A 26232-nucleotide genomic window follows, 5' to 3' on the forward strand; every position below is an offset into this window, starting at 1 on the left:
TGTGGTACAGATGTAATTGAGATAACAAGGCCACAGGTTCCTGCTTTGCCAACCTCAGCTGTCCTTTCCCAAGGGACCTTCCTAGTAGTTGACTCACTTCTATGTATTCTCTTTTGCTATTATTAAACTAAAGTTAGTGTTCTGGTGATAATGATGATGATAATTCATGCTTTTTGACAATCCTTTGAGTTAAGACATTTAGATTTAGGTGGCCAACCAAAGGATAATCTCTGTGGTCATAATTTATTTGAACTAAATTTAGTGAGTTCCCATCGACAAATATGCATTGATTGAATGAATACCCACTAAACGTTATTGGTGCGTAAGAGACTAAAGAACTGAACTCTTTGTCCTCATGAAGCTGGCATTACAGAAGTGTTGTAGATTAAATGATGCAGATACTAAGAAGCAATGGAGCAACATCCGAAGAGTAAGGTGAGGACCCGGGAGGGGGTTCTGTTTTAAGTAGGGCAGTCAAGGTAAGCCTGGGGATGAGGGAACATTTGACCAAAGATAAGAGGGAGGAGAAAATGAGCCACAGGGTTTTCTAGATACATACAGGGACAGAGGCTGAGGCAGAAATGATACAGGACCTTCCCTTTTCTGGGAACCTGGTCACAGTCATCCACAAAGGATCTGCTTTTGGACAAGAGAAAGAAGAGCACAGAAGAGGAAGGGAGAGGCATATAAAGAGAAAAGGGGGGAAAAACAGAAAAACACAGTAAGGACTCACTCTAAAATCGGAATTTGCATTTCCTCAGCTTGTGCACATGCTGTTCTGAGAAGCAGCTGTCTTCTCCCCAGGGTCATCCATGATGTGTGATATTTAAGTCACCCAGTCTCCTTCGAGGAGAGCCCTGCTGCATTCCACTGGTTAGCCCTTACACTGAGCTGTGCCTGACCAGACTGGAGCAGTGACTGATACGAACACGTTCCCTCTGTCCCTTCTGCTCTCTGTTCACCAGCTCGGCAGTAAAAGGAAGCAGGATTTTATTTTTAATCACAACACTTAATTAAAGCAGGGGGAAGAAAGTGTGGCGAATGGGTTATGAAATAAGCTAAGCAAGGAGAAAACAGCATAATAAAAACAAGAAAAGAAATTAAAGCTACCTTAACAGTGGAATAATTAAAGAAACACACAGAACGTGCTCGGCATATAAGGATGTGTTTAGAAGAATTACTTTAAATTTCATCGCAAACTTCAGCAGGTACAGCCTTCTGCAAGTGCAGAAACAACCACACCATTAGAAAGAAAGAAAGAAACTGTGTGCAAAGAAATTTTTGTGGAGCAGTACAAAGTCATTATGTGTTTGCGAGTATCCACCGAAGGAAAGCGCAGTGTAAATTCACACACATCACACGTCTACATAATACCTGCTGAATTCAATTTACACACATTCTATGAGCACATACTCAATTTGAAATGACTGGATGAAAAATAATGGGCTTAATCCCACATGGCAGGAAATTCAGTAGTTCTTATCTTCACGCTGCTGGCTGCTGTGTAAATCAGGCCTTGGTCTCTTTCCTACTAGAAAAGAGTTAAACCCCTGGAGCTCCATAAGAACACAAGGTCCAGGATGATCCCAACCAGCACCAAACAACCGAAACAGCGGGGACCCGGCAGCTGCCTACTTCTGGGCCTGCGCCCAACTAGGGCGGTGGGAGGAGCCGAGGAACCGAAAGAGAAAGCGGGCTGTGCTTGGAGGACCTCGGGCGCCGGAATGAAGCCACGGTGGGCGAGCCTCTTGCTACTGTGCTGCTGCTGTCTGGGCCGCGGGGTCTCCAGGACCTGGCCGCGGAGCCACCAGCGGGAGGCGGCCGCCTTGCGGGTACCAAGCTCCCTCCTCTACCTGTCCCCTGCTCCGGGGCTCCTAGGGGGGGACCCACGCTCCAGGAGCACCTTCCCCAGCAGCGCTGCTGCCTAAAGCCTGATTCCCCAGGACAGGGATTTATGTGATGCTCTCCAAAATAAAAGACTTGTCCGAAACAAAGCTTCGGAATCCCAAAGCTGTTCTATATCTCCTTTCTCAAAATAAACCTGTCTCTTAGAAAGCCGCCTGCAGGGGGCGCTAGCTCCCTCCTCCAATAACTGTAAGTTCGAACTCCAGGAGCAGGCTTGTTGATTTCCCCAGGTTGCTGAGCTGGGTTAATGATTTCCCTGTCCTGGGGACTCTGTACCACCGCGTTTCTAAAAAGTTCTTTTTGACTTGGTGGAGTCTGACGTAGAACAGAAGGAAACATTTCAATGCCTTTAATTCGGGTTGTTTAAAAAGTTTCCATAATAATCCTTCAATTTTACTTCAGTCTTAAAATCCTGAAACGGACGGGATCATGGACACAATTTCCCAGTAATTAGGGAAAGTGACTGGAATGCAGATTCACAGTTGGCCTCAGGTGTGCTATAGCTGATGCTAAGTGACGTGCTTTTAAATCTGAAAAGATGCCATTACGATTTTATTAGAAAAGAAAACTCACTTGTTCTAAATCAAGAGTCAGTCTGAATTCAGTCCAGTTGCTCACCCGAGGTGTATCTGATGTTTCTCCAGTTAGCTTCTTGTTGTTTTCTGAAATTTCCGTGGGACTCCATAGCTCTGCCCTCTTCGGCTCTTCCTCATTGGCGTGGAAAGCTCCAGTAGCAGAAGGTCAGGCCTTCTTCCCTGGCTCCAGCTACCCATCCCTGTGTTTTTTTACTCAAACTAAACATGCACGCTTTTCTCCTATTTGTTACTTTTGAGCTCATTTCTTGTTACCAAACCCAGAAGCACTGTCTGTTTCTCTCCGAAGTCCTTGGCCTGTGTGTTACCGAGTCCTGTCCTTGAGTTCATCTACTCATGAACCAGACACTGGGGTGAAATAGTGTCACAGTGTTGACAATGTGTTCATTCGCTACATAGGTTATAATTTTTTTAATCTTGAGTCCTGGAGACTGACATTGTAAGTGTGTAATTTCTTTCCTTGTTGCTGAAAGAAGGACTTGAAGAAGAAAGGGTCTGTTTGGCTCACACTTCCAGAGGACAGTCCATCAGGATGGGCATGTCGTGGTGGCAGGGGTGTGTAGCAGCTGGCCACACTGCATCAACAGCCAGGAAGCAAGGAGGCCTGGATACTGTGGCCTGACTCTCATTTTTACTGGATCCAGGACCCCCGCACAAGACACAGTGCCCCCTAAGTTTAGGATGGTCTTCCTTCCTCAGTTACCCTGATTTAGAAATATCCGCAGTAATATTCCCAGAGGCTTGTTTCCATGGCGATTCCAAATCCCAGTGAATGGACCATGGAGATTAACAATCATAGTCACTGATAAAAGATTATAAAATAGAATTTGTGTTTGCAAATTGTACTTTTCATGCCTATTCATACTTGACCCATATGGCTGTTGTACCATGAAACAAGAATCTAGAAAAATCCTACTCTTTTTAAAGAGTAATGCAGCCGAGAGTCTAAATGGGAACGTGGGAGGTTGGAAGTTGAATAAAGAATTCCAAATCTTAGTCTATTCTAAAAACTTTGGGTTAAGAATACCCCCCCCCCAAAAAAAAAGTGTTTTCATTGCGTTCCTGTTAGCAGGAATTTGATTGATAAGGTGGATGCCCAGTCTTCTGAGCATTTAGTGTTTACGTTATAGTTGCGAACTGTGAACACTCCTGGATGATGTCAGCTAGAGAATCGGGCACAGTGGGCTTTGTTTCTTTGGTGACCAAAGGTATTAAGAAGGATTCTTCTGACTCTACGCATTAAAATATATGCTAAGTAAAACACAGTTTATAAGTCTAAAAAGACTTCCTTTTACAGAATTATTTCCATTATTGAATTAGTTGATTTAAGACCCTACTGCTTTCTTACAAGGCAAGTTGTGTATAGAATGTAGAAGCCTCCTTTATTTCAGTTCAGCCAACCCTCCTTCCCCTCAGCTGTATCTTTAGTGTGCTTGGTAACTGGACATTCTTCTTAGAGACCAGAAAGGCCAACAAATTGCTCCTCAGGATTTGCTTCTTCCTCTAGATGCTATTGAGCACACAAAAGAGAAAAGTATGTATATTTTATTTGTTAATTTATTAAGAATATTATTAGTTAAGAATATTAATTTATTCTTCTTATGTTTTTGAAAAGCACTGTATCTACCAACTATCATAAACCAAACAAGCTTCTGTGACTTTGTTTCCCATAGTTGGGAAGGTTTGGATAACAAGAACGTGAAATAGAATGAGAGGCTTTCTGATTTCTCAGGAAAAAAAAAAATGCTGATTTCTGAAGAATTTTAAAACTTCACCTTAATCTCCATTTGAGACCAGTTCAAGGCTCTTATCAGCAGAGTTATCTTTTATCACTAGCAGGTTCAGCCCTCTCTGCTTCTGACTTTCAGTAAACATTGTCTTTCCTCTCTGATATGGGCTTGGAAGCATATCCAACAACCTAGCTAGGCCAGTAAAGCTACAAATTAGCGTATGGAAGGGATTGCATAGGAATATCACACAAATACATTTTTATTTTGATATGTGATCCCCATAAGCATGTATGCATGGATACTGAAACACATATACATATACACATGAATGCTGGCCCATATATACAGGTGCATGCATTCATATGCACATAAAAATGTCTACACATTTATGAATACCTACATACAGAAGCAAGATTAAGCAATTGAAAGATGTAGAAGCTTGGCTGTCAGAAGTCACTGAAAGGCTCAAAAGATAGGATTTTTCCAGAGTCAGGATCTTAAGATACAGTGTTAATTAGAGAGGTTTAAAGCTGTGTGGTACTTACTAATATCCAAAGGGCAAGTTTTCTCCTATTTTTATAGTAACTGGAAATTTCCCTCATTTTCTTTAGCCTTAAATTCTCTTCCACTAAGGAATCTGATATCTCACTGTACATCAATCAGTTAAACAGTTAAAAATAAAACAGAAAGTAGGCAACAATACTTATTTCCTCATTGTATCTGTTCAAAGGCTCCTCTTATTTATCAGCTCTGATTTTTCTTTTATAAGGTCTGTCTGATTTCCTCTTCATGGCTTCCCTCTTTAATGCAGCTGTGATTCAAATCTAAGAGCTGGGGTACAGCTCAGTGGTAGACTTTGTGGTGCATACGTGTAAGACCCCAGAGTCTACCCCAATGCCAAAATCTCTTTAAAAGGTTTAGATCAGTGGTTCTCAACCTTCCTAATACTTCTACCCTTTAATGCAGTTCATCATGTTGTGGTGACCCCAAACTATAAAATCACTGGATTGCTACTTCATAACTGTAATTTTGCTACTGTTATGAATCATAATATAAACATCCGACATGCAGAATCTGATATGCAACCCCTGTGGAAGGGTCATCCAACTTGCAAAGGGGTCGTGACCAACAGGTTGAGAACCCCTGGCTTAGCTTTTTGATTTTAGCATTGTATGTAGCTTTAGAGGTGGTGGCTGTGTACCCACACACCATCATATCCTTTATTGCCTTTTGTTAGAACTTACTGACTTAACTTCCTAAGACACAGGTTTTAATGTGATGAGACAAGACATATGCAGACTCAAAGCTGCTGAGACTGTAGCAAATTTGCTTCAACAGCCAAAATTGAGGGTCATGAGGAAAGTGACTGGAAAAAAACAGATAATTCTAGAAAAGAAACAGAATTTTAAACAATGTGAGCCTCGTGTTAGGTAAACTAGGATTGAGTTCTAATAGAGGAATGAATATTCTGAGATAGACTGTCCTGTTGGCATTGTTTTATTTTGAATACAATATCAGATTGTTTGCAATAGCTAGTCTTCATTTGTAATGTCATAAGAAATACTTGCTACATTTTAACCCAAGTAAGGTGAAAGCGTGATCTTTGAATGCTTTTCTATAATCAAAACGTTCTGCTTTTAAGGGTGAAGATATAGCTTGGGGATGTTTAACTCAACACTCATTCTGCCATTGATAAATTCATAGTCCCAACAATATCATATTTAATTAGTCCCTATATTCTGGCAGTGTAATCAAATTTGTCAATGAAGAAAATAGAGCAACAGAGAGGTTGACTATGTCCCTTTAAGTTGCATTTCAAAAGTAAGATGTTTACTGAAGTTTATTTCAAAATCAAATGTGTGTATACATGTTTATGTTCCCAGGGATTCTTCAGAAGTGGGTAGGGAGGAATTTTCAGTGTTACTAGAATTTGAAGGAGGGAGGTGAAATTAGTGGCAGGAAGGAAGTGACACAGAACATTTTGTTCCTGGCAGGATGTCAGCAGTGATAAGTAGACTGTCCCTGGCATGGCTCTAGAGAGCTATGAAAGGGCAGGAGTAATTGCAGGGGCGATAACAAGACTGACGTGTGGAATTCTGCAACTGGTGTCTGGTTTAGTAGAGTGAAAGGTCACAGCAGCCCCGCGGGAGCTGCTGCTGCTGCTGCTGCTTCTGTGAGATCCACGTCTTAGAGGAGATCTGACAGTTGTCTTTTCTTCATTTGCAATTAGGTCTATGAGTATTTAAAATGGATCAGTCTCGTATTGTTTTCTCTTATTAGTTACTATAACTACTTGGTAATCAGATAGACTTAGCGTTACAAACCACAAGCATGCTATCGATCCCAGATAACATATATCCTCTTAGGGAAGAACATCATGCCACTTTGTCTCATTTTAATCCCTTATTCTGTTAAAATGCTTTTATTGTGTTGCTAAGCTCCCTGTGCTAATCGGTGTACCATTTTCGTCTCTGCTTCACGTGGTCATGATGTTGTCTGTCTGAAACATTGTGGTGTTCGATTTGCCAATATTTCACTAAGGGTTTTATATTTATATTTAGGAGAGTTACTCTTATACAGTCCTGTTTTCTTGAGACGTTCTTTTCTAGTTTAGAATCACAGTAACATGGTCTTGTTTGAGATGTATTCTTCCTCCTTGTTGTCTATAAAATCATTGTTATTTCTTTCTTAATTGTATGGAATTCACTACTGAAGCCATGTGGAACTATAGTTTTCCTTCTGGGTCAATTTTCAATTACAATTTTAATGCTGTGAATTGATAAATATGATTAAAGTTTTCTACTTCTTCCATGTTCGGTAATCTGTTTCTCAAGCAGTTTTTCTATTTCATGCAAATTAGAAAACTTATTAGCATAAAGTTGTCAAAATAATTAGAATGCCAGAAGCACTGTAGTCGTGATCTTTTAGTTCCCGATATTGGTCATTTCTGTCTTATTTCACCTTTTACCCTCATCCTAGGTGTGTACCTATGAGAACTGGGGAGAGTGCCAGGATCAATTGTTGGACTGCAATGTAACACTGACTTTGAGTGACACATGGATACAGGGAAGGTTGTGAGATGAATCTTGTTCTTTTCTGTTCGGATCAAGGGATATTTGAAGGTTTTTAAAAGTCTCCTGGTGACTATTATTTAAGAATTATCTTTCAGGAGGTTCTGGTGTTGACTATATATAGCCAACCTTAGTACTCAGGCATCAGCTTCCTGCTGTGGGTTCCTGACAATACAGCCCCCAACAGTTCAATTCCCACAGATGGAGGCCTGCCGTGCGTGTTCCCATGGCTGCCACATGCTACAAACACCCTGCATTCTCTATCCTGTCCTGTCTTCTCCTGCTTAAGAAAATGATCAATCCATCTTATGACTGATTCCTGTAAATTCCTCTGTAGTTACCATCCAGTGGCTTATGCTTATGTTGTCATTTGTGTCATGCAAAAATTACCTTATAAATTTAGTTCTATTTTTCCATGTGTAAGTGTGGATCATATTCAAAGCCTTACTTCACCAACCATAAGTACCTGAAACTCAAAAGAACTTGTAAAATTCTCTGGTTAGCAGTCCTTCTACTCATGTTCAGTAAGAGAGAATGCATCAAGACTGTGATGAGTCTCGGTGTGGTCTTGCTCAAAACAAACTGATGAAAGGTAGTAAGAGGAGGCCATATGAAAATTTCACATAGATCGTTATTAAAGAGCAGATGGTTATTGAGGCGCTATTGTGTTCCAGACATGTTTTCAGTTCAGGTGACTTAGTAATAAGTTACACTGATGAATGTGCCCTAGTTTTTGCTTATTGTTTTTCTGAGTCATACGCATAAACACTCAAGTGCATAAGTCAACATGGACATATGCTAACATGGAGAACAGTGGTCCTCTGAATTTCTACAAAACCTGAAAGATTAGCCAGCATTGGGAAATATAAGCCTCTTCATAGAAAAGGCAAACCTAAGGTTGATTATGACGAAATACAGAATTATAGTAATTTTTTCTTCCATCAAGATAGGAAAACCTGGCCTTCTTCTGGGGAGACCCCCAGGGCTGCATCCTTCCTAAAGCCTTTTTGTTCCAAATGAAATAAACTGAAATTCAACTTTAAGAGACTTGGACTTCTCCATTCATTTATCAACTTAGTCCTTTTCCAAGCCTCGTTACTTTGCACAGAGGGAAAAAAATTTGGAAGATACATTTCATATTTATAATTGTTTAATTACAATGTGTCACCAGTGTCTAGGGCTTGTCAACACTTTAAAAAATATGTGTGTGATACTCTCAGCATGTGTGGGGAAGAAGAATTACAGATGCATAAGGCATACTTTCCCCAGCCTGAAAATCAAGTTTGACTTTTACATTCAGAATATGTCCAAGTTTATACATTTATGGCTTTGGAAAGCTCAAACAGTAGACAAAAAAAGTTTGTTTTCATTATTTCAGGAAAGTCTTATTAGACATCGATACTTGAACTCTTTCTCTCATGAAAACTCCACTGCCTTCTATGGAATAAATCAGTTTTCTTATTTGTTTCCTGAAGAGTTCAAAGGTAAGGTCTGAAAGTACTATTGATTAATTTCCCGATTCTAACTTCTCTGACTAATTAATGATTTCATCTTATAAGATTTACATGAATCTTGTAAATTGTGTGATAGTTAATATTTTTTAAATGCCAACTTTGAGTTGTGTACCATGTGCTAAGCATAAGGGAAATGAATTAAGGACTGTACTCCACTAACCATTGTTTACAAACTAAATATGATTACATGCACATCCTTGCAGCACATCCATGCAGGCATAAGCAACAATTGTCTCCTCACATTGGTAATTTTCTAGCACCAATTCTGTTCAGAATATTTATGGTTTTGTGGGTAATAATAAAAGAAACAACATCGATTATTCCCTTTTGTTTTTGTTTTGTTTTGTTTTTTGGGAGGGGGGCACTGGCCTAACTCTGTCAAGTCAAGTGTCTTCCTCTTTTTCTTCAGCTCTGTATTTGGGCAGCAAACCTGCCTGGTCTCCCAGATACCCAGCAGCAGGGCAGACACTCATCCCCAATGTGTCTTTGCCATTGAGATTTGACTGGAGGGACAAGCATGTTGTGAACCAAGTGAGAAACCAGAAGATGGTAAGCTCCACATCTATTCACTCTTCATTGTCTGAACATTGGAAAGCATCTCAAGGTCAAGTTCAGTCAAACCAAGAAACCCATGGCTTTTTCTAGGTAAAATGGCACCTCAGTTATCCGACATGGAAGAGAAGGCTCCTTGAAGGGTGAGAGATAGTTATCCAGTCCTGACTTTTAAACCTGTCTGGGTGTGCTCACTCATCCGTGACCAGCGCCCTCAGCACACTGCCTCAGGAATACATCCCAGTAACCACACTACACAAACCAGGAATCCTGTGGACTCACAGGGAAAGTAAACACAATTACTGACTGTGCAAGTGATTCAAAAGTAAAGTGCATGGTAAAGTGCAATGAGACTGCCCACACAGTGTCTGGGGTTTTAGCCTTCCCTTCATCCTGTGAGCGCCATCAGAAAACCCAGTCTACCTGCTCACTGCCTGTAAGGTCATATACCACCCAGCCTGTATCCAGTCAGTGTAGCTTCAAGGCTACATTCTCTTGTTACAGATCAGCCCTGTCCAAAGTTTGATAGCAAAAGGAGAATGGATGTGGGAGAAATAGATTAGGTCACGGTGCATAAAAGCTTTGGGAAACATTTTACAAACAAATAGAAAACTGGTAAACAAGGAGATGTTTTTTTGTTTGTTTGTTTGTTGAAGAATCAACAAATATGTAAATACTGAAATAAGTACAGCAATTCATCATGAAAATTACCCACCATTTGCTTCCAGATATGAGTGCTGAGAGGGAAATTTGTGGAGTATCGTGAAGTCATGGGTGGAGAGTTAACTCAAGGCAGAAAGAAAATGGTGGCACTACATGGGATGGGTGTGACTTGTAATGCAGAGCAGCCCTCCTAGTTCGTAGAAGTATGAAGACCATGTGCTTCTTTTTTCTTCTCACATCTCCTGCTGCTGTGTAATCCATCAGCAGCAAGGATGTAGCCAGAAAGAGAAAGTCAAATCTCCAGCCACAGGATGGCACTTGCAGGGTGCCTTCACTAGAAACAGCAGCAGGTCCTTCCCCCTCCCTGGGAAGAGGAAGTGAAGTGCTTTGCACACCCCAGTGTGTTAGTGTCTGTCTAGTTAGGATGCTTGTTCCTAGTTCTCAGATTCAGTGTTTACAGTTGCTTATTAGAATTTACTACCAAGTCATTTAGTTTGCCATTGTATTCACAGAGGTAAGCAGTGGGTGTTGCAGGAATCCAGTCCTTCCCAGTAGGAATTTACATACATTCTCAGTGGTGGGGGGGTTTTCCTAGGAGCTGCCTCAGTGGCTTGACTCATGCTAGCTCTGGGTGTGGTATCTCCAGTTATACTCACATTTGGAGATCAGTCCATCTTCAGTGGGTGACTGTTTTCCTCTGCCGTGGGCACTGAGGTTAGAGGACTAAATAAGACCACTCAAAACCAGGGTATTGCTTAGAGCATCACCCCACAGGACACTCACAACTTCACCGTGCTGGTTCTGCAGTACATGGTCTTATGACTAAGCCAGGTTTAAATTCCTCTTTTTCCCCCTCTTTCTTTCTTTCCTGCCTTTTCTATGGATTGTGCATACTTTTATGTGGCTCCTATTCCATTCCTTGGTTTCCTCCTTTCCTTAGAAGCAGCCCATTTACTCTTTTCTGGGAAACAGTGATTCATAAGCTGAAGTCACTGACTACCCGTAATCCAACCAGTGCCTCCAAGTGTTTTCTTGGCCTCTACTAATTCATTAGCCTGGTTAACTTATTTGGTAGCAGTAACATTACTGATTTAGTTTTAATAAATAATTAGAAGTCAATGCTCAAAGAGAATTCTAGTTTCATTTTTGAATGGATGCTTATTGTATAGGTTTTTGCTTTCCGGGAACTTTGCTTGTTTTGTTTTGTTTTGTTTTGTTTTTTCCCTTCTTTATATCGCTGTATCTAGAGACACTGACAAGTTTAATGTAGACACTGTGTGTTAGTATATACTACCCCCATCTTTTGGGCAGTGTGGAGGATGCTGGGCCTTCAGCGTGGTGGGTGCAATAGAGTCGGCTTGTGCAATCCAAGGAAAACCTCTGGAGTCCCTCAGCGTGCAGCAGGTCATCGACTGCTCCTTTAATAATTATGGCTGCAGCGGTGGCTCTCCTCTGGGTGCCTTGAGCTGGCTAAACAAGGTAACCATCTCAGCTTTCTGAATCGCTGATTTCCTCTTATGTTCTGTGTACACGGAGTCCAGTCCCTCTCCTAAATTAAACAAGGTTCAATGATCAGAAGTCTAAGTAGACAAAGCTTGAAAGACTTAATCCCAGGAAAGGTACATTGCAGGGAATCAAACCAGGGCCAGGTTTGATTAAGCCAGAGCTACAAGGGATTACACCACAGACCCTGGAGATACTAGAAGTAATTGCTTCCAGACAAATTAGCCATCGATATATCAGTGGGTAAAGACATCTTAAATACATATTCAGAAAGATAGTATACAGGTTTCTTCATTTTTCTTAGTAGGTAATTCTTATGTGGAAACCTATCACATAACATCTCAGAAGGATTAGGTCACACAGTCACTGGTTTCCATAGGTGTCCTGAATGACATTGTTAGGATTGACACCACAGGTCAGCTGGATTTAGAACTCTTTACAGACGAAGAAAGATCACTGAAAGTTGGAATCATGTAATCAGACAAAACTGGATACTAAGCCCTTGCCCTCCCACTTCAGGACTTTGTCACACACTTGTGTTGACATTTTCTCCCTGACACTCTTACACATCTAGCATTAGTGGAATGAAAATAAGAAAATAAGGGGCCATTGCAAAAGTCATCACATCAGTGTTGTCCAAACCCAAATGCTCTCCCATTACATATTCACTTTAGAAACAACCACTACACATACCAGTGACTGCTCTAGACTCATTATAGATAACAATGATTGTGCTTCTTCTCTTTGAACAAGCCTAGCACATTTGCCTGTACAGACAACTGTAAGACACGCAGCACATCAGGAGATGCCATAGCAAGAACATTTGGCCACTGTCTGGCCTCAGAGCTTTGCTGGCTCAGTAATAAGAGCCTTGGAAGGAAAGCGTATTGCCCTAGCATGCCCTCAAGAGAAGGATGACATGGCTTTGTTAACATATCTATGGTGGCACTAGAGTGAAAAGGCATAAGAAAAAACTCAAAAAAAAGTTAAGAATTCATGTTTTCTAGGATGTTTGATACAAGCACCTGGTGATTTCAGTTAAAACCTTAAGATCAAATTATGCCTACAGGCTGCATGGGTGCAGCCTGACTTCTTTGACTTCACTGAAGAAAGCTCTGCTTAACCTTTAAAACAACTGGTAATGAACACTTTGTGACTGTTCTCTCTAGACACAGATGAAGCTGGTGGAAGATTCAGAATACCCGTTCAAGGCAGAAAATGGCCTGTGTCGCTACTTTCCCAGATCACAGTCTGGCGTTTCAATCAAAAATTTTTCTGCATATGACTTCAGGTAAATGACTTGTTTTTTATGTTTTTATTTTGTGCACAATCTTTACTATTTTCAGAATTAATGACTTGATTGAAGGCACCCTTACCCTTGCACACTCTTGGCTCAGAACTAACTTCCTACTAAAGAGTTTAACTGATGCTCACAATGGGGTGTCACTGAAGTCTTTTAAGGAGAATCTGCATATTCTTTTATGTATCACCACACTAAAAATAAGAAGTTTAAATGAATAACTTTCAATTCCGTTTAAAGCTATAACATATGTCCACCAACACTCAGAAAATTCAGTTGGTAAGACACAGGAGCTTGTTTCTTAATATTTGAGTCTGTCCAAATTCATATTGCATAGCTCACAGATGATGTAACAAGAAGCCTTTTTGAACACTATACTCTGTGCAGTTCTCAAGTGTGCAGCTATTGGGAAAACTCAAGCCTATCACAATATTACTTGTAGCTAAGACTATAGCATTGAAAATAAGTTATGTAACATGCATGGTGCATGAATGTGATGGGGATGCAGGGAAAGTAAGGGCCATGGGAATGCAGGGCAAGTAAGGGCCGATTAAAGGGAAAGAGTGGTTGGTGGTGGACACTGAAAAATGGGGCAACTTTGGTGAGTTGAAGCATAAACAATCATTAAAATATTAAAATTACATTAAAAAAATATCTGGCCAGAGAATTATTTAGGTCATTTAGTAACAGGTATAGAATAGGAATGTTGTAGACAGAAGAAACAACCAACTTCTGGCTCCATTGATAAATGCATTTTGGGTATTGTGCCATTATTGAAACATCACATGGAATAAAAGAACTCCATTCAGACCAAGGTAAACAATGTCCTGTGATTTACTGATGCTTGATGCAGATGGCATCTACCCATGGGAAATAGGCAATGGGGTGAAATTAGATCCTTGAACAAAGCATAACCCTTTAAGTCTTGGTATAAGTGTCCAGAGCACTAGAGATTGTCAACCCAGCTCCTGTTTGCAGCAATGGCCCTGGAGAATTACCCAGACAACCAGAGCATTACTTCCATAACTGGCTACACAAGGTTCTGACCACAAGGACATTGGCCACTGTCTCCTTTGGGAGTAAAGGCAATCAACTCCTGAAATAAGAAAGCATGTCTTTATAAGTTGCCAGTTCCTGCAGAGTATACTTGAAAAGGTATTCACAAAAGAGCCCAGATGTCCACAGGTAATTAAATTGAATCAAAGAAATAACTATTTCCTGGGTAGCAAGTTAAAAATATGGAAGAGACAGAGAATAATACCACTCTGTATGCGTTGGGGGGGGGGGGGCAAGTAGGATGGAGAAAGAGATTACTCTAGTGCTAAGCAGTACTTATAGCCCAACAGCTTCTGCATTGTTTTAAACATTCCACAGTAATCTCAAACTGTCAAAATCAAGCCTCAGAAAGAGCATGAATTGATTTATCCAATCATTCAGATAACTACTAGACAGTGTTTATTGTTGGGGATTGGAAAATAAGCAGCTTAGACAAACTCCTGTCCTTGTGGATTTTTCTTAAATGATTGAGGCAGACAAATAAAACTAATAGAAACATGTGATAGGTTTGGTGTATGAACTTTTAAATAAAACAGTGGGAAGAGGAAGCCTTTGGGGACAGTGGTTCTGAACCTGTGGGTCATGACCCTTTGGGGTCAAATGACCCTTTTCCAGGGGTCGCATATCATATATTCTGCATATCAGATATTTATATTATGATTCACAACAGTAATAATTTCCAAGCACTATCAGGAGGGAGAGACTGAATGAGATATGAGCCTCTAATTTTAACTTTCACTGGATTGAAATTTAATAACAATAAATATTCATACATTATGAAAGCTTGCAAGATGATATCCAGTGGTTGGAGAAGAGCATGCAAATAAATGCGTCTAAAAATACTGACCATAAAAAATTTTATGATTAGTGGTCACCACAACTTGAGGAGCTGTATTAAAGGGTTTAGCATTAAGAAGGTTGAGAACCACTTTTCTAGGAGAAAGGAGAATATGTAGTCCTAGTCCTAAAAAGGGCTGCCAGAAGGAGCCTCACCCAGGAGTGACTTTTGAGATAATGTGCTCATGAAGATAGCATCATGAATATTGCTCCAAACAGAGGATATGGGTGCAGAAGTCCTGAGACAGAGGCCTGCTTAGCATGCTTTTAGAGCAAGGAGGAGACAATGCAGTCCAGTGGAGAAAAGATCAAGGCCAACATATGAGGACCCTCTCCTCCAGGGGACTAGAAGAGTGTGGAGGTGAGAGTCAGCACCCATTCTTCTCATTTCTTTATGAGAGAGTCTAGGATTTTTAAACTGAACAACTTGAATTGATAGAATTAAGCAAGAAAGTCCAAGGCAAGAAAGGAAATATCACAGCAGTTAAGAGATGTAGACAGTGGCCACAAGAGACCCTGGCAGTGGGAAATGAAGGGAAAAGTGCTTTTGTCTTCAGCCAGAATCTTATCTATAACTTGAGGCCAATGACTGAGGAACTCTGGGTCAGAGGTGAGATACACACTTCTGAGCTTCATCAAAACTGATACCCATCACCCTATAAGACCCTTTAGCTGAAAGTGCCACTGAGGTGGAGGGGGCCATGCTGCCATGATGCCTTGGTTTATTATAGAGCTGGAGTCTCTTTCTGGGAAGCAGTGGTGTGCACTGCAGTGCTGAGTGCTGGAGATGGAGGGTCTTCCTTGGGATCTGCTTCAGCTATCAGGCCAGATCTCTGGCATGACTGTATCACTCCTTGCATCAGATGTATGCCCATAACTCACTGTCACTGGGTACAGACTATAAGGCTGGGAAGACCATGCCTATTTAACTCTGAGCCCATTCATCTCCCTCTCTAGTTCTGAGATCATGAGATCTAGTACTCAGAGTTCTCAAAACATGTTGTTCGGGGCCCAGTGATCTACCCAAATCTCCATGAGACATGGCACAGGAACTGAAAAGGATCAGGATGGGGAAAAGGTTCCAACACAAACACCACCTAGGCTTAAAGCAAAACACCACCATGCTAGGCATCTTCCACGGACTTTTGCTTCTCAGAGCCAGGCCTTGTATGACTCAGACTGGCATGTGAGAATAGCTATGGAGATAACAAAAGGAAGGAAGTGACTGTACTCTGCAGCGGATCCAGACAGAGGACGTGACAGACCAAGGATGTGACATTGTCACATCAAGCTCTCAGGAAGAGGAGATGATATCAATAGAATCACCAGATGTCAGAGAGAATGTTTGCCTTAAACAATAAACCTGATGACAGTAAAATTTAGGAGACTTCTTTGAAGAATATAGATTTTATAAGTTGTTGATTTGTGGAATAACATGTCAGTGCATGGAATCTAGGTCTGAAAACTCACCGGTTCTTGGCATTGTAGCTCATGTGGGACTGAGTGGGGCAGGGGACGGGGCAGAGACGCTGATGTTGTTGGCCACAGAGTTTAACTTGGGGGAAGCTAAAGAACAGATCATGGTAGTGTCGCTTGATCGGGTTTCTGAGATCAAATGGAGAAGGTCTCTGCTGGCCAGGACTGTGAGCTAGCCTACGTGCAATTTGCTAGCACCTTCTCTCTCTCGTGCTCATCTTGCTCAGGCAGAGTGTTACTAAATTATTTCAATGACTCCATAATTGGTACTGTAGAATGGTTACATTCTGAGGCTTCTCTGCCTACATCTTTAGCATCTCTCCTGGTGTCCTTGAAACTAGAGTGCTCATGAGAAGGACTTACCATGCGTCTTTTGTTGTCCTAAGGAGATGGAGACAATTGTATTGGGCAAAATAGAGAGAATATATTTGAATATTCAAAGAATTTCAAGATGAAAGAGGTGTGTTGCATACTACAATTTAGGGTGAAGTAGTTCTTGGGTTACTTAGAAGACAGAGGAAGATTATAAGGTTTGAGTAAACTGTATGAGAATTTTATAGATTTAGTATATATGATATATTATGTGACTCATGCTAGACATGCTACAGAACATAAAGCCTACTAAATTCCATAATTTTATAGTTGCATAGAGTATGGTAAATGGTATAATACAATATAAACCCAGGATTTGAGCCCAGAATTAAAGAAACCCAAAGCCTGTCTTTGGCCATGGTGCCTTTAAAAAAATTTTATACTCACCCCCCCCCCATTATCTAATAATTGCTGTGCACCAATTATTAGACCATAAATTCTAAATGTACAAGTCAAATCGCAGGTTAATATTTTGGATGACTCCTTGGTAAAATGAGGGCACAGTTTCTATTGCAGTTAATTCCACTGTTAGGCTTTCAGAGTGACTTCCATCTGTGGACTAAGTGTCTCCCTGCTGGAAACTGGCTGTAGCAGGTGCAGTAAGGAAGCATTTACTCTGAAAGCCACTAATCCTTCATAGCTTTCTGTAGCAATAAACTACCACATGCTATCTTTACAGCCTGAACTCTCAGTACCATGGTTTCGGTATCCTTCACCCACAAGCTGGCCTTTGAAAAATGTAAATAGTGGTTTGATCACACACATTTAGCATAGATGGGGGCCAAATGTTATGCAACATTAGATTTTGATGTAAACATCAGGAAATGTAAAAGTAACAACCGTTTGCTTTGCAATCTTGGTAGCCTTGCACCTAGTACTCTGGCATCTTGATATTTCTTCTTATTTTTTGGACATCTCTTCCAGTGTTTTTCTGAGTGAGCCTTCTTTGTAATTCCTGTGTTTAACTTTCACTGACAAAGGCCCCCTGAATGTGGGAGACAGTTGTGTGGCTTGATCTGTTTGTGGGGTCCCTGGCAGCAGGACCAGGACTTATCCCAGGTGCATGAACTGGCTTTTTGGAACCCATTCCCTGTGGTGGGATACCTTGCTCAGCCTTGATACAATGGGGAGGGGCTGGGCTCTCCTTTAACTTGGTGTACTAGACTTTGTTGACTACCATGAGAGGCCTTACCCACTCTGAGGAGTGGATGGGGGTAGAGTGGGAGGGAGGTGAGGAGGCAGTAGAAGGAGAGGGAGGGGGAACTGAGGTTGCTATGTAAAATGGAAAAAAAATTTAATAAATAAATATATTTTTTAAAAAGTAGACACAGTTGTTTGCCAGATACTCATCTCTTGGAGGTGACAATATATTTACAAGTATCAGAACTTGGCACTTTATTTAATAAAAGGGACCCTGCACTCTATCAGGATGCTTTGCCTACCAGATACAAAACTCTTTCCGTATCTTCTTGTAAGCCAGAGTCAGTCTCATGACTGAGTTCTGACCAATGAGATCTGAGCACAGAGAAGTGTTATTTCCTGGAAATCTCAACAGAGACACAGAGCTCCTCCTTTCTGTTTTGTACTGATTGGAACAAGTGTTCAATGGCTGGAGGGCCACAAACCTTGGGCCATGAAAAGACCATAAAAGTAGAAAGCTTGCTTAGCAGACAATATGGGAAGAGGCTGAGATCCCAACATCCTTATGTCCCATAGAGCCCTAGACTGTCAACCTCTCTTATCCTTTAATATCTGTCCTTACATCCTTTGTGATTGCTATTACACATACCTCAATTTAACACAGATTTAACAGACTGTGTTTTACTTTGACCTTAAAAGTTAAATTCTTAGCTGGGCAGTGGTGGCATATGCCTTTAATTCCAGCACTTAGGAAGCAGAGCCAGGTGGATATCTGTGAGTTCAAGGCCAGCCTAGTCTATAGAGAGAGATCCAGGACAGGAACCAAAACTACACAGAGAAGCCCTGTTTCAAAAAACAAAAATAAAGTTAAATTCTTTACCTGTGCCTATCTTCCTTCCATAGTGACCAAGAAGATGAAATGGCAAAAGCACTTCTGAACTTCGGCCCTTTGGTGGTGATAGTTGACGCAGTGAGCTGGCAGGATTACCTGGGGGGCATAATTCAGCATCACTGCTCCAGTGGGGAGGCAAACCATGCGGTTCTCATCACAGGATTTGATAAAACAGGTAAGGACAAGTGCACAGAATCCTCCCCAGAGGGAGCTCTGAACTAGGGCCACCTGGAGGATGCCGAGATGCTCTGCTGTGCCTCAGAAGCCACTTGCCTGTGGTCTTCCCAGAACTGTCTTGGTCCAGCCGTCAGGTTTTAAAAATCATCCCTCCGTCCCTCCCTCTTCCCCCTTCCTCTCCTCTCCTCTCCCCTCCCCTCCCCTCGTCTCCCTCCCTCCCTCCCTCCCTCCCTCCCTCCCTCCCTCCCCCCCTCTCTCTCCCTCCCTCCCTCCCCCTCTCTCTCTCTGTTTTGCTGACCATTCAATCCTGTTGCTTACATATACAAGACCAGCACTTTGGCACTGAGCCCCATCCCAATTTGTGAATGGTAATTTTAAATTCACATGAAGTGAATGCTTCATCTGAAATATTTAGAGTAACTGTTAGCCGGAGAAAAGCGCCTTATAGTTTATCATATGTGTGTAATACTTCATCTTCTAATTCCCTGGGGATGAGTTTGTCTTGTCTTACCTAACTCTGTATTAAATAAAATGAACTCAGATTCTTCTGTGTAGAATGAGACAATAAGCACAATTCAAGTTTACTAAGCTATCTAGACAAAATAACTTAAAGACAGTAAATGTAAATTATTGTTTCACATGAATAATATTTTCATTGCAGCAAATAGATTTATAGCATACTCAATTTTAAGTCCAGAAATGTATATGCTCCTAATCGATATAGGTTTATCAGGGTATGTCTTAGCATCTTACCTTTGTAGGAAATACTCCGTATTGGATGGTGCGAAATTCATGGGGCAACTCCTGGGGAATAGAAGGCTATGCCCACGTGAAAATGGGAGGTAATGTTTGTGGTAAGTCAATTTGTGTTGAAACTTCTAGGCTAAGTCTGAAGCCTTTTTGAATATATCATCATGACAAACCTGAATGCTTCCAATGGGCTCAGCGCCGTTTTGTGGTATTAATTTCTTTTGCTTACCCTGTTTTACCCTGTTAAAAAATGAAGCCAGGCATTGGTGATGCACGCCTTTAATCCCTGCACTTGGGAGGCAGAGGCAGGTGGATCTCTGTGAGTTCGAGGCCAGCCTTGTCTACAGAGTGAGTTCCAGGAAAGGCGCAAAGCTACACAGAGAAACCCTGTCTCGATAACCAAAAAAAAAAAAAAAAAAAAAAAGAAAAAGAAAAAGAAAATTTTCATAATGCACCATTAAACACATACTCATTTTAAAATAAAAATTTATGTATATATGTTAAAAAATAAAATAAAACAATAATTTAACAAAGGCAACTACTTGAAAATACACTCCATTTAAGAGACTGAACTTTCTCCAGAACCATGTTTCTCCTTCAAATTCATTTTTTATAATGCATTGATTCCCCTATCGCTCAAGACTGTCTAGAGGGGCTGAGGATGTGGGTCAGTGGGAGAACACTTGCAGGGCTGGCTCAAGGCCCTAGGTTTGACCTCTGACATCGCAAAGGCAAGGAAAACATGAAGGCAAAAAACAGTTAGGAATCAGTTTTTCTTTGTGTCTGGGTATGAAAATCTGAGTGAGCATCACACTTGTTTTTACTTAATTTGCAATCTGTCACCTGCAAAATGCTCACAAAATGTCTACGGAAACTGCAAAACTTACCAAAACGCCTTTATATTGTATAACCAGCCAAACAAAAGCAAATGGAAAGAGCTGGTGCAGTGTTCTTAGCTGATGCTGAAACCTGTATTCAGAACTGTAGTGTGAGATTTGCTCTGGAAAATCATCATGTTTTCTAAATCTAGTTAGAGTTCAACTAAAGTGCACATAGAAACACTCATTTCTCATTATCATGAGTTCTGACATTGTGGCACGTAAATCTTCCCAACTTGCAGACCCTTCAGACGGTGAGAAAGATCAAGAGTTACAGCAAAATTTGAGAGTAGGTGTTTTGCTTCGATCTAGTGACTGCTGCTCACTTACTCCACAGCATTGAGTCCATGAAAATCAATAACTAACCTGTGCTATTAGACAGTGAAATCGTTTCCATATTGGAAAGAGCCCCCTTCACAGCCACCCAGGGCCCTGCTGCTCAGTAGTTCATGGGACTATTGTGTCACTGGGACTCACAGATGGGAGGCTGCTAAGCATGCCCCACTGCTACTGACTCTCACAGTCTCTCAACGTGGCAGTGAGGTGCAGCTAGTTTGTGCTGAAAACTAACTGTGTTCAAAGCTCTGACCATGAATCTAGGGCCTGGGGATTCCAAAGGACACAATGCAGATGCTGGTTCATAATTACCTTGATTATGGCTCTGCATTTCACCATGGCCTTTTCCAGCTCCCAGATGTTCTCTCCCCTTTATCTGCTTTCATAGTCTGAGTCTCCAGAGCCTTCCTGGTTACTAACTGTCCTGGGATTCAAGTCCTTCCTGACCTTATTTGCTATTTGCTGAACATTTGTATACCCAGTACTGTCCACATGATTCTAGTGAACAATGGCAAAAGGCAGAGACTATTCCATGATCCAAAGAAATTTCAAGATTATGGGTCATTGAAATGAAATCCAGTTTTCAAATGGGCTGTTAAAGTGTTTGATATGGTGACAAGTTCTAGATTCTGATGCAATAAGAAAGCCTAACACACTTAGGACTCATTAAAATGTAGTAAACTTCAAATGTAAGTGTTTAAGTTTTTAAACATTTTAAAGTAAGTTCTGTTAGTCATTTTTCCCCTTAGGAAACACAGGTCAGTGTGGTACAGATCTTACAGACACTCATTTGTTCAGCCAGCAAGTAGTTTGGGGTTTGTTTTCTGGGGACAAAAATCTTAAGTATCTCTTCTCTTCTAGTGTTTGCCTTTACGTTTGCCTTGCTTTTACTGGCAACTAAGTATAACATTTAAATTATTTTGTTAATGGGTACTAACTCATTCTAAATGTAAGTGAAAATTAAATTTTGCAGAGCAAATCATATAGAGAAAATTGATTGCTATTAATACCTCTTTTTTTCCTCCTTTACTTTTTGCCTTAGGCATCGCAGACTCTGTCTCCGTTGTCTTTGTATGATCATGCCATGTTTTGGAGTCATCATGAGACAACTATGAAAATGATGCTCTTCATAATATGATCTAATATAATACTTAACTCTAAGCATTATTCACTGACAAGGTTCAACAACTGCCTACAAGAGGTTCTAAGAGCAAGCTAGCATTATTTTTTAAACAATGGCAGATCATCCCATTCTTGGAGAGAGATGGACAACCAAAGTTCATAGAAACCCCCCAATTCATGGCACATGGTCCTGCAAGGAAATCTGGAACAGTGTGAAACTGAGAGCATGGTGGAATCAGAGGTCATATCAAGCCCCCCATCTGGAAGCAGTTTGGATTTTTGCTTGCTTTTTGTCTCTCTGACTGTTTATTTTAATTGACTACTTCAGTCAGTTTGGATCAAAGCAGTGATCAGAATTTGTTTTCCCTTGTGACTTATAATCACCAGCCATAGATGACCTCATCTACTAGAACTGTCAACCTAACTCAGTGTGTATCTCACAATCACAGCAGCCTTCTGAGAGGGAGTGCCATACATATGGATTTGGAATATCATTGTTTTACCTCAACAAATGGACCTTACCCTAGGCAGTAGAACAACTATGCACAAAGAAGAAATGTGAAAGTCTCTTCTTCAGAGAGCCAACTCAACTGAATTTAAATGAAACACAGGGCAACCATGTGATAGGAAGTATCCTATGCTACTTCCTATGAGTCAGAATTTCTAGAACGCTTCACTGTCAAGGATCCAATACATTTAACTTCTTGCTGCCTTCTCTCTATAGTGGAGAACAAAGTATTCCACATTTTTCTGTCTCTCTTGTCTTTTACTGTATAATTCCCATGTGTTTTTGATGGTTCACCTTCCAGTCCAACAGAACTCAGTCCTATTGTTGACATTCCATTTCTATTCCCTAATCTATTTAAAAAAATTCTCTGACAATTGGTAGTCCAGCTCACTTTGCTCTTTGTTCATGTCCCTCATTAGAATACCAGGATCAAGAACAAAACTCCTTATTCTTTTTTCTGTTCCAGTGAGAAGCAGTCTCAAAAGCATGTGCATAGAGTGGAGTGTGAAAAAATAGCAAAAGATGATGCTTAACATTTTAAATAAAGTTGTCTAATTATTCAAGGAGCCCAGAAAGGAGCTAAGTTCAGCGACAGTTTGTGTTTCTGACTTTCTGTATTTTTCTGACATTACCAGTGGTTTTCTGATACCCAGTTTCACATGCAAACAAAGTTTTAAATTTTCAAAATCACTGTTATCCCTCAAGTATTCTAGATTTTGACATTTATAATTTTAAAAAACCCTATATTTTGACTTTTAGTTAAAAAGAACTTATTTGCCGGGTGGTGGTGGCACATGTCTTTAATCCCAGCACTCGGGAGGCAGAGCCAGGCGGATCTCTGTGAGTTCGAGGCCAGCCTGGTCTACAGAGTGAGATCCAGGAAAGGCGCAAAGCTACACAGAGAAACCCTGTCTCGGAAAAAAAAAAAAAAAAAAAAAAAGAACTTATTCTTAAACATGTGGTTTATAATCTCATTATTTGCGAGTACTAATAAGTATTTGTTAGTATTGATATGCTCTACATTCACATTTCCTTGGATCCAAATCCATGTATCCAGTGTGGTTTTCTCCTTAGATACTTTTAACCCAACTATGTCCAAGATTCCCCTCACCATCCCCCCAAAGCTTCTGTTAGCCCCCAGTGGTCCTTTCCTCCTTACCATTTCTGTCTCTCAGCATCATTGCTATTGTGTAGCCATCAATAAAGTCAAAGAAATTCTAAGTACTCAATCAAGTCAACCCCACCTTAGAACCCATTCCTTAGTCTATTCCTCTCCATTTCATTAATCCTTTCTGGGAGGTACATTTTTTTTTTATTGTCTCTCACCTCTACTATCCAGTTGTCTCCAACCAACCTAAAATAACAAACTAAGACAGATTCTACAGAGATAATGAGTTCATTGTTCCACAGTGTATGCTGCTGGTAATACACTTATGTATGCCCAATAAGTGAAGGAAAACAAGTCATTTTACTGGTAAAATGAATACAGATTATTAAGCTGTTCTGTACTGAAATAACTCCCCTCAGCTACATAGATCCACATCAAGCTTCACCAGGTAGTCTTCACGTAAATGTCTTCAGAAAAGCTTTATTTTTTTTTGTATGAAATTATGATGACCTTTGGTGAGATGCAGCTCAAACAATCTTTTGTGGTAGTTCTTGTTATATATCACATATTTATACATATAGGTATGTATAATATTGCCCTTTCCATGACTTTACAGCTATATTACTTTTATTTTCTAAATAGAGCCTGATATATGTAACTCCCTCTGATTCTGACAATCTTTATTAGCAACTAAACTCAATGACCTTTAACTCAGGGCTTCCCACACTATAATCTCCAAAGTAGAATCTGGATGGCTGTGAGAAACACAATTATAATGTACCTACTGTATTTTCCAAGACTTATACCACCAAGATGATCATACTATTTTACTCTCAAGTTTAAACCACTGGAATCCCCTGATGCCTGTGAGATAGCATGAAAATTATTTCAAATGAGCTTCATGGAGAGGCCTTTCTCTACCTTTAGTAGTCATCCTCTGTAGATGAGGGATGACTTACCTACCCCTGCACATGGGTGCTCCAGCCCCAGAAAACCAGAGGCAGAGCAGGTCAATTCATTACTTAATACTTAGGAGTCATATTGAAAACCATCCACAGGTCATGGAAGTGATTCACTGCAAGTGTTTAATCAGTCAACTGTGCAGTGAATTTGAAATTCCACTGAGAGTTGCCGTTAAAGCAGCTCCCCAGCCTCCAGAGCAAAGGGTGGTAATGGGACCCAGTGGAGGAACCACCAGTAGAAATCACTGTGATATTTACATTAAGAATTATTGAATCTTTTGGAAAAAAAAAACCTCTTGCAATGGTATATAGCTTAGTCACCAAGAAATAGAGATAAAAAATCCAATCACTGAGTCTATTAAACATAAATTTTGACATGGTAATTGCCTCTGAATTTTTATCTGTTTAACTACCAGTGTGTATAATGTGAGCACATGCACAAGTGTGCACATATTTACACAACACATACACATAAGCCATATAGCTGAAAACCACATGTACATCCTTGAAATACTAATTCCAGTAACCCCATGGATATATATAAAGCTCACTTCTTCTATACAAAATGTCATTTGTTTGGATATAATCTAGGCACGCCTGCCTCTATACTCTTAAGTTATTTCTAGGTAATACATTTTTAGCAAATACCATGGGAACTGAAGACAAACCTTAGAAATCAATGAGCTGAAGATAAATGCTGAATCTGTCCTTTGGTAACTATGTACTGTGGTACACTGCAACTGAAACACCAGTTTCTGTCCAAACGGGGAACACTTCTTTCATAAGTTTATTTCCTCTCATCAGAAAGCATGGAAACAGCTGTTCTATGACTCAAATGACTTAGAATCCTGGAATAAATTCTGCCTGTTCATGTTCATGTTTCTCTAATAGACTCGATAATTGGAGTCTTTATTTATTTAGCTAGTATTCTTTATTCATCTAGAAATAATACAAAGAACAAAATGTATGTTATTACTATGTAGAGAATACTGACAGAAAGCCTGCACAAGTACTATATTTCTTATTTCAGATTTTAAAAATTGGAAAGTAGACAGATCCATAATGCAGGACCTAGGACACAGATGGTCCTACTTTACATGCATATTACAGAGTAGCTAAGCATGATCTTTATGGTGTTCAATTAAGACTGATTTATAATCTGCCTCTTTCAAGAACTTCCCACTTCTTGGAAATAACTTTCTAATTCTAATCATGAATCATTAGAAAACTTAATACAATATTTTGTGGTCTTTCCATATCAGAAACATAACTAAATGCTGTCAACAGCCAAGGTAGGCTGGAAATAGAAGACTAAAACTCATGATTGCTGTTTAGGCAGTTGACCTATTTAGTGGGTTGGAAAGATCTTTCCTCCCTAGAAAACTGCTACTTATTGCTACAACAGTTCTGTGTGTTAGCATTGACCACGCCCTGGTGCACGCAGTGGAGCAGGGATAGAAGAGTTTTGTCATTCTCTGGGTCTACAGTGTGAGGAAGAAAGTGGTCTATGACAGTCAATATTGACACAGAAGAGAGAAGAGCATCTTTAAAACGTTTCAGGAATAGCGTATTCCAGGAGCTGAACTAGATTCCTGTGGTGTATTTCTTAAGTGCCTTTGAGTTCTGGGAGCTGGTGAAATAATAATCCTATAATGTCCCTCAGGCCAACCTTCAGAAAGATTTCTATCCCTGCTCAAGATTCCCAACAAAGCTATGTTTTTCCAAGCAATGCACAGCCAAAAACCTAAATTGATTATTTAAAGATTTATTTGAATAAATTTTTCATG

At 40.3% G+C, this 26232-nt stretch overlaps 1 protein-coding gene across 1 annotated transcript; it reads left to right on the forward strand.

Moving 5' to 3' along the window:
• Nucleotides 1-1677: 1677 nt before the first annotated feature.
• Nucleotides 1678-22953, forward strand: Ctso (cathepsin O). The gene is made up of 8 exons (XM_036190694.1): nt 1678-1832; nt 8678-8783; nt 9223-9362; nt 11340-11507; nt 12701-12822; nt 18616-18779; nt 19543-19635; nt 21788-22953. Exons 1-8 carry the CDS (start codon nt 1725-1727, stop codon nt 21820-21822), a joined length of 936 nt encoding a protein of 311 aa, XP_036046587.1. The 5' UTR covers nt 1678-1724; the 3' UTR covers nt 21823-22953.
• Nucleotides 22954-26232: the final 3279 nt, after the last annotated feature.

The sequence above is a fragment of the Onychomys torridus genome, chromosome 6 (assembly GCF_903995425.1).
Source record: "Onychomys torridus chromosome 6, mOncTor1.1, whole genome shotgun sequence".
NCBI classification, from domain to species: domain Eukaryota; kingdom Metazoa; phylum Chordata; class Mammalia; order Rodentia; family Cricetidae; genus Onychomys; species Onychomys torridus.